This window comes from Oenanthe melanoleuca, chromosome 2, assembly GCF_029582105.1.
Source record: "Oenanthe melanoleuca isolate GR-GAL-2019-014 chromosome 2, OMel1.0, whole genome shotgun sequence".
In the NCBI taxonomy this organism is placed as follows: Eukaryota; Metazoa; Chordata; class Aves; order Passeriformes; family Muscicapidae; genus Oenanthe; species Oenanthe melanoleuca.
The window spans coordinates 128,720,730-128,738,371 of NC_079335.1; the positions used below are offsets into that span (position 1 = coordinate 128,720,730).

At 37.4% G+C, this 17,642-nt stretch overlaps 1 protein-coding gene across 6 annotated transcripts in view; it reads right to left on the reverse strand.

Moving 5' to 3' along the window:
• Nucleotides 1-6,641: 6,641 nt before the first annotated feature.
• The window catches only part of TRDMT1 (tRNA aspartic acid methyltransferase 1), a 40,171-nt gene continuing 29,170 nt past the window's right edge, over nucleotides 6,642-17,642 (reverse strand). For all 6 annotated transcript variants that reach the window (XM_056485675.1, XM_056485678.1, XM_056485677.1 and 3 more), the window contains 4 exons: nucleotides 16,843-17,213; nucleotides 12,846-12,903; nucleotides 11,696-11,825; nucleotides 6,642-7,250 (listed from right to left, as the gene is read on the reverse strand). In XM_056485675.1, coding sequence (XP_056341650.1) covers nucleotides 7,150-7,250; nucleotides 11,696-11,825; nucleotides 12,846-12,903; nucleotides 16,843-17,213 — 660 coding nt within the window. In that variant the 3' untranslated portion in view covers nucleotides 6,642-7,149. The remainder of the gene's footprint in view (nucleotides 7,251-11,695; nucleotides 11,826-12,845; nucleotides 12,904-16,842; nucleotides 17,214-17,642) is intronic.

The window sequence follows — 17,642 nt, forward strand, 5'->3', positions numbered from 1 at the left end:
GCCTCTGGGTATCCTGCACTGTCCATTAAACTGGTGCTCACTAACATTCTTCCTGTTGATTTTGAAGGCTGTCTGGTAGCCATTTTTTTCTGTTTTTGTTTTGATTGTATTTTTGTTTTAACAGTTTACTGAGTTTGTGTAACTGTCAGCTGGATGTCAATTTGAATAAACTCTGGGCCAACTACACCTGCACTCCATAGCAGGCTGGCTGAATGTCTGTGTACTCCAGGAACTTAGTTTCACAAAGTCCATTCTATGTTGACAGTTTCCATCCTGGCCATTGGCTGTGGCCCACACAATCCTTCCTCTCCTCTATTAATTTCTTTTGCATGCTGAGTATGCGCTGCCCCTCTCTGCCACCTGTCAGCCTTTGATTCAGGCTGCCCTTTCCAACTAATTAACTCCAATAAACCAATAACTAGTGGGCAATAAACCATAAAGGATGAAGACAAGGCTGATAATGCAAGAAACAAGAAAAAATTCACCTTCTCTTCCTGCAGGCTTTATAACTTAGAAAAGGTTGGCCTGAGGACTAGTGGATTTTGACTATGCACTGATTATAGGATGGAAAGAGAGGGTTGGACACCCACCTATTTGTATGACACACTATTTTCCATTTCATTAGACCTTCCAGATTTTAGTTAATTTACTCTTTATTCCTAGTGAATGCACCTTAGGCTGGCCAAATTGAGAAATCTATAAACCTTCTCAAGGAGAGAAACAGGTCCACACCTTCTAATTTTACTGTAATATATTGGATTGAGACATCATTTTTGGAGGAACATAATGGAAAACATACAAATGCCTGGCTCAAGAATAGGGGCTGTTCTTTCTAACAAGAAGAGTTGGCATGAACCTCTCCTCCTGGGACAGGTCATTTATTACCTTCCTAAGATGAAGGCTCAGAAAACAGCTCTAAAGAGCATAGGTTGTGTGCAGATTTGGCAAGACTAATGGAGTGTTTGTCTCTAATTCTGGCTGAAGTTCATCCTGTACTAGCAGGGACTACAACTTACCACCATCTTGTGTAGCTGAGTGAAATTAAATGGTGGTATTCCTCTATTTCTCCAACAGTATGTGCCTGCCACAAAAAGATGCTCGTGTAGAAGGTACACATTAATTACTCCAAGGACTAATTAATTAATGCATGAAATTAATTACTCCTAGGAGTTTCAAATGCATGGACATGACATGAGCTTTTGACAATGTTACCTGTTTAAATGGAGGAAGAGCAGCAATTGGTGTGAATCCAAACCTGGCTAACCTTTTAATGGAAGAATAAAAAACTTTTTTTTTTCCAAAGATGCAAAAAAAAAAAAAAAAAAAAAAAAAGAAAAAGCAAACCCTGCTATTCAATGTTATCACTTTAAATATTTGCAAATAATTCTAAATCCAGTCCTTTACTGGTTAAATACCAAGTAGAGGACATTTACACAAGTCTTCCCTCAGCTGAGCTCATACCTCCCTGTACTTCTTTCTTCACTTTGCTGGATCCTCTTTACCTTTCCTCTTTCTAATAATACTCTAGTGTTTAAAAGTTACACAAAACATATAAAGTTATACTGTTACCTCCATATAACTTTGCAAACTAATGGTGTAAACCAAGCTCCATATTGAACTCAACATTTCCCATGTGTCCCTACAGGTCTGAGACAATCAAGCATAAAGCTGGTAACAAGCTCTGTGCAATCAACAACCATGGGGTTTACATCAAACATGGGTGACTCTGAAAAAAAAACATTCCCCTTGCTGTTCCTCACCTGTAAGCCCCTATCATCAGTTCCTTCTCTCCCTTCCTGAGTGTCTGGAGAGTTTTATGGCCACAGCACCTTCCCCAGAGGCTGTAGCTGCTGCAAACCTCCATTTCCCACACCCCTTCCTAAGGATTTATTTTTATTTTCAGTATTATGCCCTCTGACACCTGTTTAAGATTCTTCTTCCTCAACACCATTGATGAAGTTCATAAGTTAGCTGCTAATGAAGTTAAACTACCTTGCCAGGAAATTGAGTTTTTCAGTTTTTAATAGCAAATGACAAAGTTAAGAGTCTTGATTTAGTTAACTACTTAAGCTGAAATTGATCTACTGTCCAAATTCTCCCCTTATGGATTCCTTTATCACAAGTAAGATTTAACACGTTAGTTTTCACTTTCCTTATGAGACTTTTATTTTAGTTCTTCTTTCTTTCTGGTTTTTCTTCCTACATATTATTGTTTCTATAAACCACTAACCACTTTGATGCTTCCTGTTCTCCATTTCATTCTTTTTTTGCAATTAGGTTAATGAAAAGCTTCCAGTCAGTTGTTTCGGCTTTGTTCTTTTGTATTGATCATTCCAGTCCTTTTAACACATTCCAATTGCTTTAACATACACTGGAGTTATTTTTAGGGACTTCCATTTGCATAGCCACCCTTCTTCACTAATAACCCTAAAGCCATGAATGGACTGGCTGCAGAATCTCCCTCAGATTCATTCTATTCTGTACTGCTGGCTTTTAACAAGAAGCTCAGCCCGAGCTGTGTCTGTAAAGCATTGATGATGTGGTTACAATACTGGCATTCTGTCACCATACCAAATAAGCATAAGTGTCATCATCCTGGGCTAGAAAATATCTATGCAGGTCAGTGGATCATCCAAGTCACTCTCCAACAGTGGCCAAAAGCAGATAGGAAATGAAGGGTACACGAAGGGGTGAGCACATACAGTACCTCTCCTAGATACTCCTGGCCTCCAGTTATTTGCAGCTTTGGAACTTCTTCAATCTTAAATCTACTTCCTCAGTACTCTCAAGGATTTTTCTTACGTGAGATTGCCCAGTCTTCTCTTCACGAGCTTCACCTTATAATACATGGGCAAAGAAATTCTGAGAAGAATACCATTTTAAGTGTATTATTTATAAGCAGAATGAGATTAGTTTATTTTTAAAAATATATACAGGCAAACATTTGAACTAATCAAAAACTATTTATTGTTATCTACATATAAGAAAATAAATCAGTACCATCAACATGCTTTGCTTCCAAGTGCCAGGTGGCAATTTAAAAATATTTGAATTAAAACAGCCCAGTGCATGGACAAAAGCACAAGACAAACATGCTCTCACTGAAGCTAGGATTTCAGGATGTATTCCTGCATCTAAAATCAGAGACATTTCTCCCTGAAGGAGATTTTAGGACCTCTTTTGCTGCAGTTTTCCAGGTCCTAGTGAAGGGCATCCAACCAGAGTGGCCTGGTTGGATCTGACATTCGATCTAACAACTTTCTCACTAAAAAGTGTTGTGTTCCAGTTGATTTAAACCCTTCTAATTCTGCTTCTTGTTTTACCAGAGCTCTTACCAGAAGATTTCTTGTCCAGCTTCCTCCCACTATCAACAGAACAGAGCAAAGTCAAAGAGAACAATCCACTTGTTTTACCTTCACAGACTGCCTGGCCCTCTTAGTCCACTCTTCTTTAATGGCTATATAAATTCCATAAAACTTAACATCAGCTGAAGACAAAAATAATATAAATCTTGTCCTGCTCTTTGCAATAACATTCAAATTGACATACTATCACTACCCAGTATTTCATAAACTTCCCCTCATGAGGTTTTAACACTACAATAAACATATTTGCACAGGCAAAGGGAAAATGGCTACTGGAATTAATTTTGGGTTCTGTGTCTACTTTTTTATGGTTTCACATTATTTTTCCTTGCATATTTCTTTGACCAGTTCAATTTTCTACAAGTTTTACATAAGACTGCTCAGAAATGCCTAGTGCTCTTAACCAATTATTACTTAATCTCCTCCTAATCCTTACTGTATCATATTCTTTAAACATCATGCAATAAAAAATACAATACTTAAGTGGTTGTAAACACATAGGAGACAAAATATATTAAACTACAAAGGAAAATAAATATAATTGAATATTTATAAAAGAATTCAAGTGTTAAACTTGAGTATTAACAGCAAACAAATAGAGGAGCCAAAGGAGGAGCTAAGAATTGAATAGTTCATCCTTGAGATGTTACAAATATTTTCTAAATTTTCCATTTATTTTAGAAATATATGACAACTGTTAAAACAGAATTGTAGTCATTGAAGCATTGGGCCTGTTCAGAGTTCTATTGAAATGTCTCTGTCAAAACCAAAATCGGCTTTCCCCTCTAAATTTAAGAATTAGTTATCAACAATCAATGTTCTCCCAGACTGTAATACAGAGATTCCTGAAAATCCTTATAATTCTTCTAGAAAGGATCAGTCAAAAGAGAGGAAAAAAAAGCCTCCGTGCAGGAGCCTTACATTCACTGAATGTGCATTGTAGGATGCACCTCCACTTCAAACATCAAAAAATACTGTGTTAAAAAAATTGTATTTTAGTAATTTTGCTGCTATACAGGTTTCATCATGAGTATGGGGAAACCCCAGATACAAACTAGCTGGTACAGGGAAGATTTTTTTAAGTCAACCTGCAAGCTTCAAAAACAACTACATAAATACAACATCACCAAAATTGACACAGCCCTTTTCTCAGTGGAAATGCTCAAGTTTGAGGGAACATAACCACATCACCTCACTCAGTAATTAAGATGTGCAAATGAATGAGGTACAATATCAAAAATCAGATTCTGGGAATCTCCCTCCCTTTCCAAAGCTGTTTTCCAGATTTTACTTCTTCACCTTTCAGCTGCTTTAGTAATCACATTTCATTGCTGTGAAAATGCTTAAGCTGAAGTTGCAAAGTACAGCAATTGATGTAGGCTGCAAAGCACTTAGGATTAGGAGACTGCTTGGAAAAGGAAGCAACATGATCATCAAGTGAGGTCAAGCAGGTACAACCCAATAGAACTCAGTAAACCAGTTTATTAATGACAAACCAAACGGATAAGCAGTAGTCACCCAATTTAGCTGCACCAGTATTACAGGGTTAGCAGGGGTAAAATACACAAATATGTATTTACAACTTTGAATTCTTTAAATTTTTTTTCCTTCAGAAACATCTCAAATTAGCAAACAGACAGTATTCACAATCACATTGAATTAAAGTTCACTGTCAGTATGTAACAGGCTCTGTATTACTGCATCAGTTTCAGGTGCAGCTAGCTGGATTCCAACTTACATTTCAACACTGCTAACTTACAAAGTGGCATATAAATCATTAAGATATGTTCTACACATAAAGGAATTGAAAATTAATCATTAAGAGTGATATTTTTCCAAATATTACTGCAGTGAAGCAGAATGAATAGACTATTTACATGGTTTAGCAGAAGCAAACTCTAACTTATACATCAAATTTATATCCTTTGTTTTCATACCAATGTTTGGAACACATTAGATAGCAGCAGATCTTCATACTACCCCATTTCTCCCAAGAACAAGACCATACAGCTACCAGTTATTGATCTGGCTGATAAATCTACACAAAAACCATTGTGTGTATAGGTAACCATGGTTCACTGTCCAAACCACACCTGCTCTTTGCAGTTTAGTAGCCAGCACAGCAATATTTTTTTGCCATTTCAGTACTACAAGTGACCAGGTGAGAACAGAGGCCAACCTCATCCTTCTCTAGGGTTTTGTCCAGAGAACTTTCAGGAGAAACCATTTCCATTTCTCTTTTACCAGCCCAAGTGGTCAACACATCCTGGAGAATCAGACAGCCTGAAGTAGGTAACCCAAGCTCTTCCTGATTTAACAGTCCACAAGTAACATGCAAATCAAGACTGAATGAAGAAGAAATATGCAGGAGCCAGCATAAGATAAAGTGGTGTGGATTTATCTACACAAATTTATTTTGAAATTGTTTTCAGGACTACAGAGGATGAAAGTAGCTGCAGTATCTCTACAGCAGCTCTGCTCTATATGGTCTGCACTTTCTCCTGTACTACCAAGTTATGACTATTCCTGTCATCCCATGGGTGAAGGGCAGAGGGGGAAGAAAACTCGTTCATTTTCAGGATTGGCAACTTTAACTTACTGCTTAGGTGCACAGGAACTATGATCAACTACAAAATCCTTCTGTCTTCTGGAACATAATCTCCCTAAAGATCTTACTAAGCATCATCTCACCTATTCCTCACTCAAGCTGTTTTAAATCTAGATACCAATGGGAAAATCCCAAGGCAAGATAACAACTAGAACACATGCTTCTTTAGAAGGCTTTCAGTTTTCCCATCATTTTCTCTATTATTTCAGAGGTACTGAACTCACAGGACTTGATTACAAACCCACTGAGTCCAGCTCTACGAGGCACTGTGCAGGGGTGGCACTCGGGATGGCCACATGCAGTGGTTTCCCCTCAACATACACTCTCAACCCGAGTACTACTACCAAGATTTGTGAAGAAATTTTCAGAAGAAGCTCATATAGTTTTTCTCCAGCTCTTATGTCACAGGAACCCTAACATCAAGCTTTATTTTTAAATATTTTTAATGTCCTTTACACATAGGTCTTTGGTAAGGAGCAATGATCCTATCCTGAATAATATGAGAAGAGAAAAAGGAAAATTATTGTCAGACCTGTGATAATATTGAAATATTTTCATTCAGTTACACCTAAACAAATAATTACAGACAAATACAGTTGGGTTCCAGAATTCTACAAGTATTTAAAGAAGATGAGAGAACCATAAAGGACAACACTACATCTTAAAAATTGTATATAAAATACTGAATTTAATAATTTCATGAGGTACAAAAATCACATCAAAATTTCAGATCATATATACAGTAAATCTTTTCAGAATGGATCACTTACATTTAAAGATGAAGATATTTTACACGTACAACCTGGTCTCTATACCTAATTAAAACAGCTTCACACAGCCCTTAGAAAATGGTTTTAAGGCAAAAAAATAAAATACAATAGTCTTATCCTTTCTCATTGAAGTATTTGCATATGCTGCTCTTTTTCATTCTGCAAACTAATAAGAACATTTAAATAAAGCAAATAAGTCCTGTAAACTGCCATTTAAATAAAACATCTGTACAGTTCAAATCCATTATGAATGCACGTTATTAAAAACATAACAAAACTGCTCAGCAAAATGTCTGGACAAATATCTTGGTAAACTCTGGTTTTTGTCCAGGTTCCATCAGCTTTCTCCTAAAAGATGCAAGTATTTTCTGTCACCAGTCCATATGCATCAGTTTCAGGTCCTAAATTATTCAAGTAGAATGGAGATCAATTTTGCCACCACGTGTACATTGAGGCTGTTTCCCAGAAGACGATAGCGTTGCTTTACTGTTACCTTTTCAGGAAAACCTAAAACAAAAACATACGGTGCAACATCACTAGTCTGGGTTTGTTTCTATTTTTCAGTCTAATTTTTTTTTTCAGTGAACATTTCTTAGTGCAGTTATCACAGATTGCAGAAGGATTCACACTCCCTCCAGCCCCCTCAAGAAATTCACAACGTTACAAAATCAATTTATAACCAATTCATTGGATTTGCATCAGTTCTTCTATTACCAATACTGCCATCTCTAAGGTTTCACAAGAAGCTTCAAAACATTCCTCTGTTGTGTAACTAATCCTGATCTACCTTCCCTTCAGAGGGCTCAAAACATCCAGCAGTCTCAGGGAGGGGCAGCAGCACTAAATCCCTGTACAACTGCTACCCTAGATAACATCCACAGAAGAACACGGCCACAGCAGAAGGAAAATGTGACAATTCTGCAGGTGGACTAAACTGCACTTCTCAATAAGCTTTATATTGTACTTCCCACATCATCCCCCCAACAGTTCAGGCAAATCACAAGTCTCTCAGTGCAATATAACCCCACACAGATTAAATCATGAGCAAGGCTTATGCAGTGAGTGATCAAGCAGATGAACAATTTTCCACGTAATTCAATGCTGATCCCATTGAACACACTCAGAAATACAGACAGCATCAGAAACGTCCTTCCCATAGTACGTGATGGCCTGGCAGAAAGAAGGGAGCACCAGTAAAAATGACACCAGCACAGGTATTGTGAAAGGGCTGTGCTGTGTACTGACTACTAAGCTCCTGAGAGTGAAGCAGTTTCGAGCAGCCAGCTGGTCTGCCCTGTCCTTGCTTGCACTCTTACCTTACTCCAGCTGTGAGGTAAAGCACATTTGCTTCAACCTGACTGAAAGATGAAGAGCAGTGGTGACTTAACTGTTAGGGTCATATAGTAAACTGCTGAAACTTGGCCACATTCCATTATTTCATCATTCCCTAAGAAGAAACACCCAACTTTGACTCGAAGGTCATCACCACCCCAACTAGCTCAGATGCACAAGCACACTGTGAGTGCAAGTAGTGATATGTATTCTCAGAGTTTTTCACAGCTCTTCAGAAATTCTCTTCCAGAGAGAGCTCAGGAGATAATGACGGTTATTGAGCCAAAGGAGGCTCTGAGGAGGAGGAGGTGGTGTCTGGGAGGAGTTGTTCCATCCTTCTCTGCCAGTTATTAATGCCTCAAATGTGGACTGCTCTGGTAAACACATCTTCTGCCAGCTCCATCCACTCTGCCCAGCTTCCTGGCACCCACATTTGGGCAACCATTCTTCTTTGGAACAATCACTTGCACTCCCACACACACTTCCTTAGATGGAGTTTTTACATTCCATCGAAGAATAAGGTACAGAATAAAAGCATTTTAAAAGCGTACATGAAAATAAATATGTATTTCTGTATAGTAAATGTATTACACACACACACACACACACACACACACACACACACACATGTGCACTTACAGCCCAAAAAGCCTATTTGAATCTGGAAAATGTTGGAATTTCTCCTTCTACTTTTTGGCAATTGAAAGCCAAGAATTAATTTTTAGAACTCATGGTTTCCTTTATGCCAAGTCTCCTCCCTCTGACTGTTAACACTGTCTTGTACTTTCTACCTTCTTAGCTCTAGAGTGGCCTAAATCAGAAGGTCAGATTCAACAACTCCCTGTATGCTGGCTCTTGTTGCACAGCTCTCACTGTAGCATTTGTCACACACAGTACCTGAGGACACTGAGTTCTTAACAGCATGTATTTCCCCACAATGCTGCCTTTTATTTCCTAAAAGCTTGCATACATTGCTAATAAGAAAAATTGAAAACACATCCTTGACATTACTCTCATGAAAGCAGGTCACAGGTGCAAGAAAGCTCTGTTCACTTTTAATGATATTGCTGTGGGACCCACCAGAGTGACTAAGACAAATGACTGCAGTATTTCATTGAACTATGGTGCAATTACCATTTATACATTTAGATGTTAAAAGCCCAAATAAATCTGGTCATGTTAAGAATGAACAATGACTAACTCTGGACCTCACATATTAGAAAAGGCCATCAACTTCTTAAAATGCAGAACCATTTAGACAACCACATTTCTTCTGATGATACTGTAACTGCACTAGTAACAGCATTTGTTACAAAGCCCCTGACAATCTGTTCACATAGTTTTCAGCTTATAGTTTCCTCATTCTTCAGTTTCTTGAACCAGTAACATATTTGCTGTGTGTACAATTCCAAGATTCCTGGTTTTGAAAATTTCAGCCTAAATGTTGCTGTCACTACAGAACACAGTAGCAGAGAACTTATAACACATTTTGCTCTGAAAATACAACATTTCACAATAATTGCTTGAATTTTAGCATTGGAGAATGCAGTCAGGGAAACACCCTTTGCTGCAGCCATAAATATATCCACTTTCAAAAAAAAAAATCCAGAGCTTTCAAATTGTCAAAAGAAACTGAGATTACAGTACCTAAATTCACTAAAGATTTCCATCAGCCTAGAGCCGAGTAACACTTTTTTAAGCAAAAAGTGGGAGAAGTTTCAAATACAGAGAAATGTCAGAGTTGTGACTCAGTGCAGGGGGAAATGCATGTTCTGCCTATGACTAAGGAGTATATGTGAGAGGAAACCACTGAATGAAAGAGAGGCTTGCTTTATGTATCAGCAAAGTCGAGGGAAGAGATGGGAAGGGAAGGGAAGAGCAAGAACTGTAAAACAGTTATAATACTAACTGCCATAATTATGGCAAAAGGGTACTCTCCTCTTAGAGCTAGACTCCCAACCAAAAAAAGACAGGTCTGCTGAATGAACATATTGTACACGGTGATGATTTGGATGATCCTCAAATTCAGAAGCCTGACTTGTCTTCAGAGTTCAGGTCTGGTTTGCAAAAATATTGAACTTCACAGGTGTCTCTGCAGATGAATGCTGAACAGAAAGCACTATGAAATTATAAAAGTCAGGTCTTGCAAACTGCTAACCCCAAAGTAATGGAGTCTTGCAAATATAAATTTCTCCACTGTCTCAGTTCTCCCTTTGTAAAATACAAGCAACATTAACTCTATTGCACCTCAGTAATGCTTGCAGAGATTGATTTAATAGTGGAAAAACTCTAGCTGTATTAAAAAAAAAAAAAAAAAAAAAAAAAAAAAAAGAGAAAATGGGCAATTTTGTACTTCAAAGAAACCTTGAGCAGCATGATAAGCCTATACAAGCCCAATCCAGCTCTGTTAAGTTCAAGGATCTTGACATCAGCCTACATGAATATGGAACAGTGCTAAAAGGCTGGCTGCAAATAGAACAAATCCATTAAAGAAGAGAGGCTATGAAAACACACTGCATGTTGGTATGTAACACTTGCAAATACTCATGAACATGTAACTTAATGCAGCTAACTCTAGTTTCACTGTGCAACCCTGATAATGTTCTCCAAATGTAGCAATTTTGAATATAACAAGTAATAAATTAGAAAACCAAACTAAAACTGTGAAAGAAAGAAAGAAATGCATAGAAACAAGTCACATTTCTAAGTCACTGAAGCAGTCAAAGCAAAATACAACAAATTTCTCAAGGTCAATGCTGTCTTATTCTTTGAGCAATCTGGTTTGGTGGAAGAGGGTTGGAGATAGATGATCTTTAAGGTCTCTTCAAATACAAACCCTTCCATCATTCCATGGATGGTGTTGCTGCTGAGTGACAATAAATTGAACTGATGTGATGCCAGCGGATCGGTTTCTTAGCAAATAGTAAAAGCTACACTTTCCTGCTTGCCCTTTTTTACAAGGAGAATTCTGATTAATTTACTTCAGGTTTCATTCTTGTTGATGTGTATGCAGTGTACTGATAGTGTTGAGTCTTGCTGCTTGACTCCTTCTTCCAAAAAAACAACCACTTAGAAAATGAAGTTATGAACCAAGAGCTGCCTTTTCCAGAAAATAGAGATGGCTTAACAGATTGGTTACTCCTCAACAAAGAACCATTTGTCTCATCTGAAATTCCCTGTCAGCAGCTGTAAATGTGTGGAAGGGAAAAAGCAAGCAGCTCAAAGACTGAGAACCACAAACAGACTTCCTAAGCTGGCAGGATATGTTGATTTACCACAGTTGTGAGTAACACTTGCTGCTGAGTAAATAGTTTCAACTCTAAACAAAGGTATTCCTTCACTGCACTTCACTAACAGAGCATTTTGTATGCCAAAACCTTCTTCTTAGCTTATGGAGATAAACCTCACCACAGAAGCTGGCTTTTACAAAACATGAGACAAACTAGTGGAAATTTAGAAAAATTCAGTTAGCCAAACAACAAGAATCAATCAATCAAAAGAACCAAGTGGTCTGAAAAAAATGCAAAATAAAAAGATTTGATTAGTCCAAGTAAAAAAAAAAAAAACACACTGGCATTTCTGAAGAATAATGTAGAAGTGGGTATTTTTGCAGCACATACCAAATTCTGAAGGGAATCCATGAAGATTTGCTATTTCTCTTGGAGTAAAGTACCTCAGTTTTAGTGTTGACAATTTCATAAGCTTCTCTTCTTCTGGTAATTCATCAATGTGTTTAAACACTGATTCAAGCTATGAAGAATATCAAAACCAAGAAATATGACTGATGCAGGCCAAATATGTACAATTTACAGTCACATCTTAATAGAGTATTTCCTTAATTATCGAAGTAACAAAGACAATTGCATGCTTTGCCTGAAAGTGTCATTTGCATTCTGTTTTTGCAGCCAAGACCTAACACATGGACTTGCAAGAAAGAAATCAATGTTGCCATAAGGGCATTCAAAATTTCTTCCTCCAGTTCCAAGCTATACCAATATTTAGTGGGGCAATCAAAGAATAAACATTTGTTAATGACAAAGGACAGTGATTCAACAGAACTCAATAACAGACCATTTATGCAAATTAAGAGGGATGCAGCTGTTTTAATACACTCGCTTTGAGATTATCCTGAATTCCAGAGCTGCATTCCTCTTATGCTTAGAAATGCCCTACAATATTAGTGAACAGCACAGAAATGAAGGAGGAAGGGCTTGTGTACAACACAGGCTTTGTGAAAAGTATCTTTGATTACTGATTAACCAGTACTTTTATTACCTTCCCCAATGCCTAAATACCAAGTGGTCATGAGCTTAGTATCAACAGCAGAACTTTTCAAAATACTCTTCGCAGATTAATAATTTTGAAATTCAAACATGATAAACATCTGACAGTATTTACTGAATTACATGCATACAAAAAACAGCCCTTTGATTCATAATACTGTACTGTAGGTTCTGCATAGAACTGGTAATTTTTAAGGTTTTCACATACCCCTGTGAAACCTCTGTATGACATGACAGATAATAAAATAATAGCACCTCATATTCTTCTCCCAGAGAGACACAAATATAATTTTAGTCTAAACAAACTGCTGTCTAGGAACACAAAGTAAACCAATTGGAAACTCAGTTGCCATAAAATGCATATTTAAAAGATATTTTCATTATAATATTCAGAATAACAAAGGAGAAGACAGAAAAAAACTCAAGCTTTGAAACAAGTCTCGCGTTTTAAAACAAGTCATTCTAATATGTTAGGCTACACACTTACCTGTACATCTACTGCTGTCTGCAGAACTGAGCCAGTCCCTTCCACATAGTGTCCATACCTTAAAAACAACAATAACAATCTTAAATTAATATTTTCACTGTATTTCATAGCATTGACAACTGCAAGGGTGCAGGGAGGTTACTTAGGTTCCTTTGCCTTGATGAACAAGCAGCCTCCAGGATAGATAAAGCAGAAGGCCTTGTTACAAACTCTGCTAACCTCTGGAGGGTAGTATCCTCTGAATGTGCTCCCTGGGGATGAGTATGCCATCAGTGCTCAAGGGTTTATTCACACTAGTGTCTTATACATGGCAACTACACAAAGCCAAGGAATTCAAGCACGGGATCACAGAAAAAAATCAAATATCTACGTTGCCTAAAACAATTTTACATCATGACAAAATGTGTTAAAGGTCAAATGGTCCAGGGATTTAAATTAGGTCCCCTTATTAAAAGGAGGACCACTAGCGTGAGCCTCCAGCTTTCATGTCAAAGCATCTGGAACAAAGTGGTTCAGTCAGGTTCAACTTCTGGTTGCTTGTGGATTTTCCACTGAAGTAAGGGCAATGGCCAGGCATCTATTCAGAGCAGTAGAAGAAAGAAAGAAGAAGAAAAAAAATTAAATACAAGTAAACAGTAAGTAAACTTCCATTCTGAAACCTATGATAGCTGTTCTGCATGCTTTGTGGTTGATTGCTTAACAACATGTTTACTTTGTAGTCTAATCAAGGCTATCATTTAAATATAATTATGGGCTTTCAGAAACATGCTCTGTTGGTCTAACTACGGCAGTTTGAATATTCTGAACAGAAAGAGAGTGAGTCAAGACAACAGATGGCTTTGCCCTGTGGAAGAACTTCAGAAGATCCCCTATGTTAGAGGGATGTGGTCTGCAACAATTGTTAACAGACACTCTTCTATAGTTTTATCTGTACAACTGTAAAGACAATTATAAAGGTCTTTTGTTCCACTTGAGACCCATTCCTAAAACATGGCACAAGTTATGGTTCAAGCCTCTCTAATTCCATAGTGAATAAAAGAATACTCTCCCTTCAGCACAGACACAATAACCCAGCACGGCTCAATCTTGAGTATTTCATCCTCAGCTGAAAAAGCTACAATTCGTTCTACCAATAACAGCCAGAGCAGCACTCATTTTAAAACAAATTCTTCCTCAGGATCAGAGGACCTAAATACTATTACAGATTAAATACACATGGAATCTAACTGTTTTATAAATACATCATCTTTAATTGGTTAGTTGCATTCTGCAAATTCCCTAACACAAAGTTTAATGATGTAACACACACAGCACTGAGGAATCCTCATCCTCTTCCCCTTATAGCATCTGGTAATATTTCAGTTTAGTATAACTGAGCCAAAATAAATAAATGGGGTAAAATTCAAAGTGGTACTGAAGAGTTTTATTGGGAGAAATAAATACTCCTGTCTAAATAACTGGCACTAGAGTACAGAAGTCCTCCTCCCCCCCAAAAAAAATCCAGTTGGTGTCCACGTGCTTTGATGGCTCTGTGTGTGTGTGTGTGTGTGTGTGTGTGTGTGTGTGTGTGTGTGTGTGTGTTTGTGCTGCTTTTTTAATACAAATTTAATGTCATGTTAGCTGGATTATTATTAATTATTATTGAAGCTGCTGACTACAGAAAAGTTAACATTCCTACCCTAGAACATAATTAAATTTTGTCACAGTAAAAAAATGATGTATTGATTTTCTGACATTTCATTACAAGTTATAATGAAAGAAGCTGGCTTAAGAAATTATAGTCTTCAATTTTCATCTGACTCAAGATTCCCTCCCTCTTTTATTTCTGTAAACTTTAAAAAAGTCTTTTCATTTCATACATGTATTTTTTCTGGGTATATTGTGTCAATTTCCACAAAGTGAGAAAGCTTTTCTGTAATTGATATTTGCACTATTTTGAAAGGTATCGCTTCTCTTGTCAATAGCATATCAAAAATTTAAAGTATGTCCAGAAGGACTATATCTAGAGAAGTTAGATCTAATTTTCATTTCCTCTGTCCTTTAAAATAGTTGATTTCCTCTCAAAACTCCAGCCACTACCCTTCTCTTTCTCCAAAGAGAAACCATGGTGTTGGTAGTCTCATGGAACTCAGCAATCATTCACTAAGTGCCCAGGAATTCAGTGTCAGAAGGGCACACAGAATTACCTGCTTGATCTCTCATGCATTACAGGCCATTACATTTTGCTGTATACTACATCAAAGCCTTTCAAAAGACATACTGATATAGCAAAAATCAGTGATGAACTACCAGTGCTTGAGGTCCCTGAATTAGCAAGGACTAGAGAAGGCATACCCAGATTATTTCCATCACATGAACCTTGTTAGAAATACCTGAAAACCACAGAGAAGAGAGGGAAATTTTTCTCCCACTCTCAAAGCTGATGGCAACTACAAGAAAGACACCAGACAGGCACAGCAGCAGAGGGATTATCTGTACTACTTGGAGGGCTGTTCCAGCCCATTCAGGGGTCTTTTTCCTAGATCTCATGCTTCAGTGAAAAATAAAAACTGAAACTTCTGGAACAGACACAGCAGGGACTTATTCTTGGCCTCAAAAAGAGACTTTAATGAGATGTAATTATAAACCTTCTCTTAATGCAGAGCTGTAAATGAGATGATTGCATCAAGAACCATGTTGGCAACCTTCCTTCCCAAAGGCTCTTGAAAAACAGAACAAAGACGGTAAATCAGACACAACTACCACCACAACTACCTCCATATCAGCAGAGGGATAAGAGTCACATTCCCTTGGGGTCAGATTTCCCACCACTTATACAGAGACTTGATATTAACCACTCAGGAGCCTCCTTCAGAGTGATTTTGATAAACATGACCACAAACTACCATGACGTATCCTAGTGAAACCACAAGTGGCCAATTACTTTCGATGACACTTAAGGCATACGTAAGACACATCAGACACCATTTTGGCTGAGGTTTTTTTTGACTATTCTAATTAAGAAAGAGATTCTATGAGATGCTGACTCCCCCTCAACTCAAAAGAGTGAGGGCAGAAAAGGCACATACGTATATATCAATGAGACCTGAGGGAAGGCCTTTCCCATTGCACAAATTTCAAACTTTGGAAATTGTTTTTCTTCTTCCTTATTGTCTAAAAGTTAAAAATAAAAACAAAATCTACAGGAATTCTGTCAGAATGGCGGTATAATTTCTACTAATTAAAAAAACAGTTACAATTAGCTTTAATTCATCATCCAAGCCCTTTTGTTGAAGCACTTAGCAAATTAAAAAAAAAACAATCCAATTTGAAAATATATCAGTTTTAAAAATCCCCACAAATTTGCAGGCTCCAACTGGAATGTTTTATTACAAATGCATTTAGTGGAAAAGCTGCTCATCAGTTGTCCACAGAGTTTCAGAACACTCACCAACTTCTAGAAGTTGAACTTAAAATTGCAATGTACAAACCAGAAAACTACTAGACAGAAAAGCACTGATGTTCTGCTCCAAGAAATATGATTTGTAACGCAGCAGCCTAAGTGGTTTCATGAAGCTATTCTGATCTACGTAGCTGAAAAATCCAAGAAATCAATAAAATGTACAGTGGAGACAGATTTAATGAGGAATGGATCTTTCATGCATGACACTTTGTAACTTCATTGAGCAATATAAAGAAATTCATTAATGAATCAGCACTATAGCAGTCTACTGGAACCATATTTCCGCAGGGGTAATTAAGCTTCTGTGAAGGTCAACAACAAATGGCAACTGTCTTTTGTGAAATGCCTTTTTGGAGTGGGCACATGATGTTCTGCCAGACAGATTCCCATGCAGGCATTCCACTGGACCAGCAAGCACACTATATAAGGAGATTTCTTTCAAAAGCCTAGGATTTTTTGATGAAACACCTCTCTACAATTTTACAGGACACAAGCAAGAAAATACACTTAAAATTTCAGGACATGATTTAGCAAGACATTTTCTTGCCAACTTACCCTTTTGTAAAGCATGTGGATCTTCGGCAGGTGGGTTTAACAATGTCTAACAAGAAAGCATAGCGTAGCAAGGACTTTGGTGGTAAGAAATACTGACTCATTTCTTTGTTTTCCTCTTCCAAGAAGTCTTTCAGCATTTGAATAGAGGAATCATTATCCTGATTATGTTTCCTTTTCATTTCTTCTACGGTTTCAAGCTTAAATAGAAAGGCCCCTTTTGGTAAACTCTTCTTGCTGCTGCAATCTGGACCAATATTTGGATCCAGATTCTTCTCCTCAGAGGACAAAGAAGAACTGGTTTCACCCACTTCGTCAGCAACTTTTTCCTTGAGTAAATCTTCCAGATCCTGATCTGGGAATCTTGTCAATATCTAAGAGGAAATTGTGACAAAAAAAAAAATTAAAGAACTGTAGTTAAAAACAACTTGACAGCCAACCATACAGTGAATAAGAAATCCTTCAGAGATGCTCAGGATAAAGCAAGTAACCTTTAGATGTTATTTTCATGAATACTTCAAAAGCAGTAGCATCAAGATTAGTTGACAATTGGCAATGATGTCAGAACAACCTCAAATAATTGCTTTTGCAAAAAGACCTTTCCAAGTGTGTGAAAAATGCAGCAGTATGACCAGTAGATAGTTTTCTAACCCACTATCAGGCTAGAAAATACATCTCCCAACTATTTAAAGCCATCTAAGCTACAGACATGCATATCAGTCCTTAGAAACCTCAATATCCACGCTGAAAAAAGGAGACAGAATTTAACTTTTTATTGGAATAACTCAATCTTCTTCTCCATT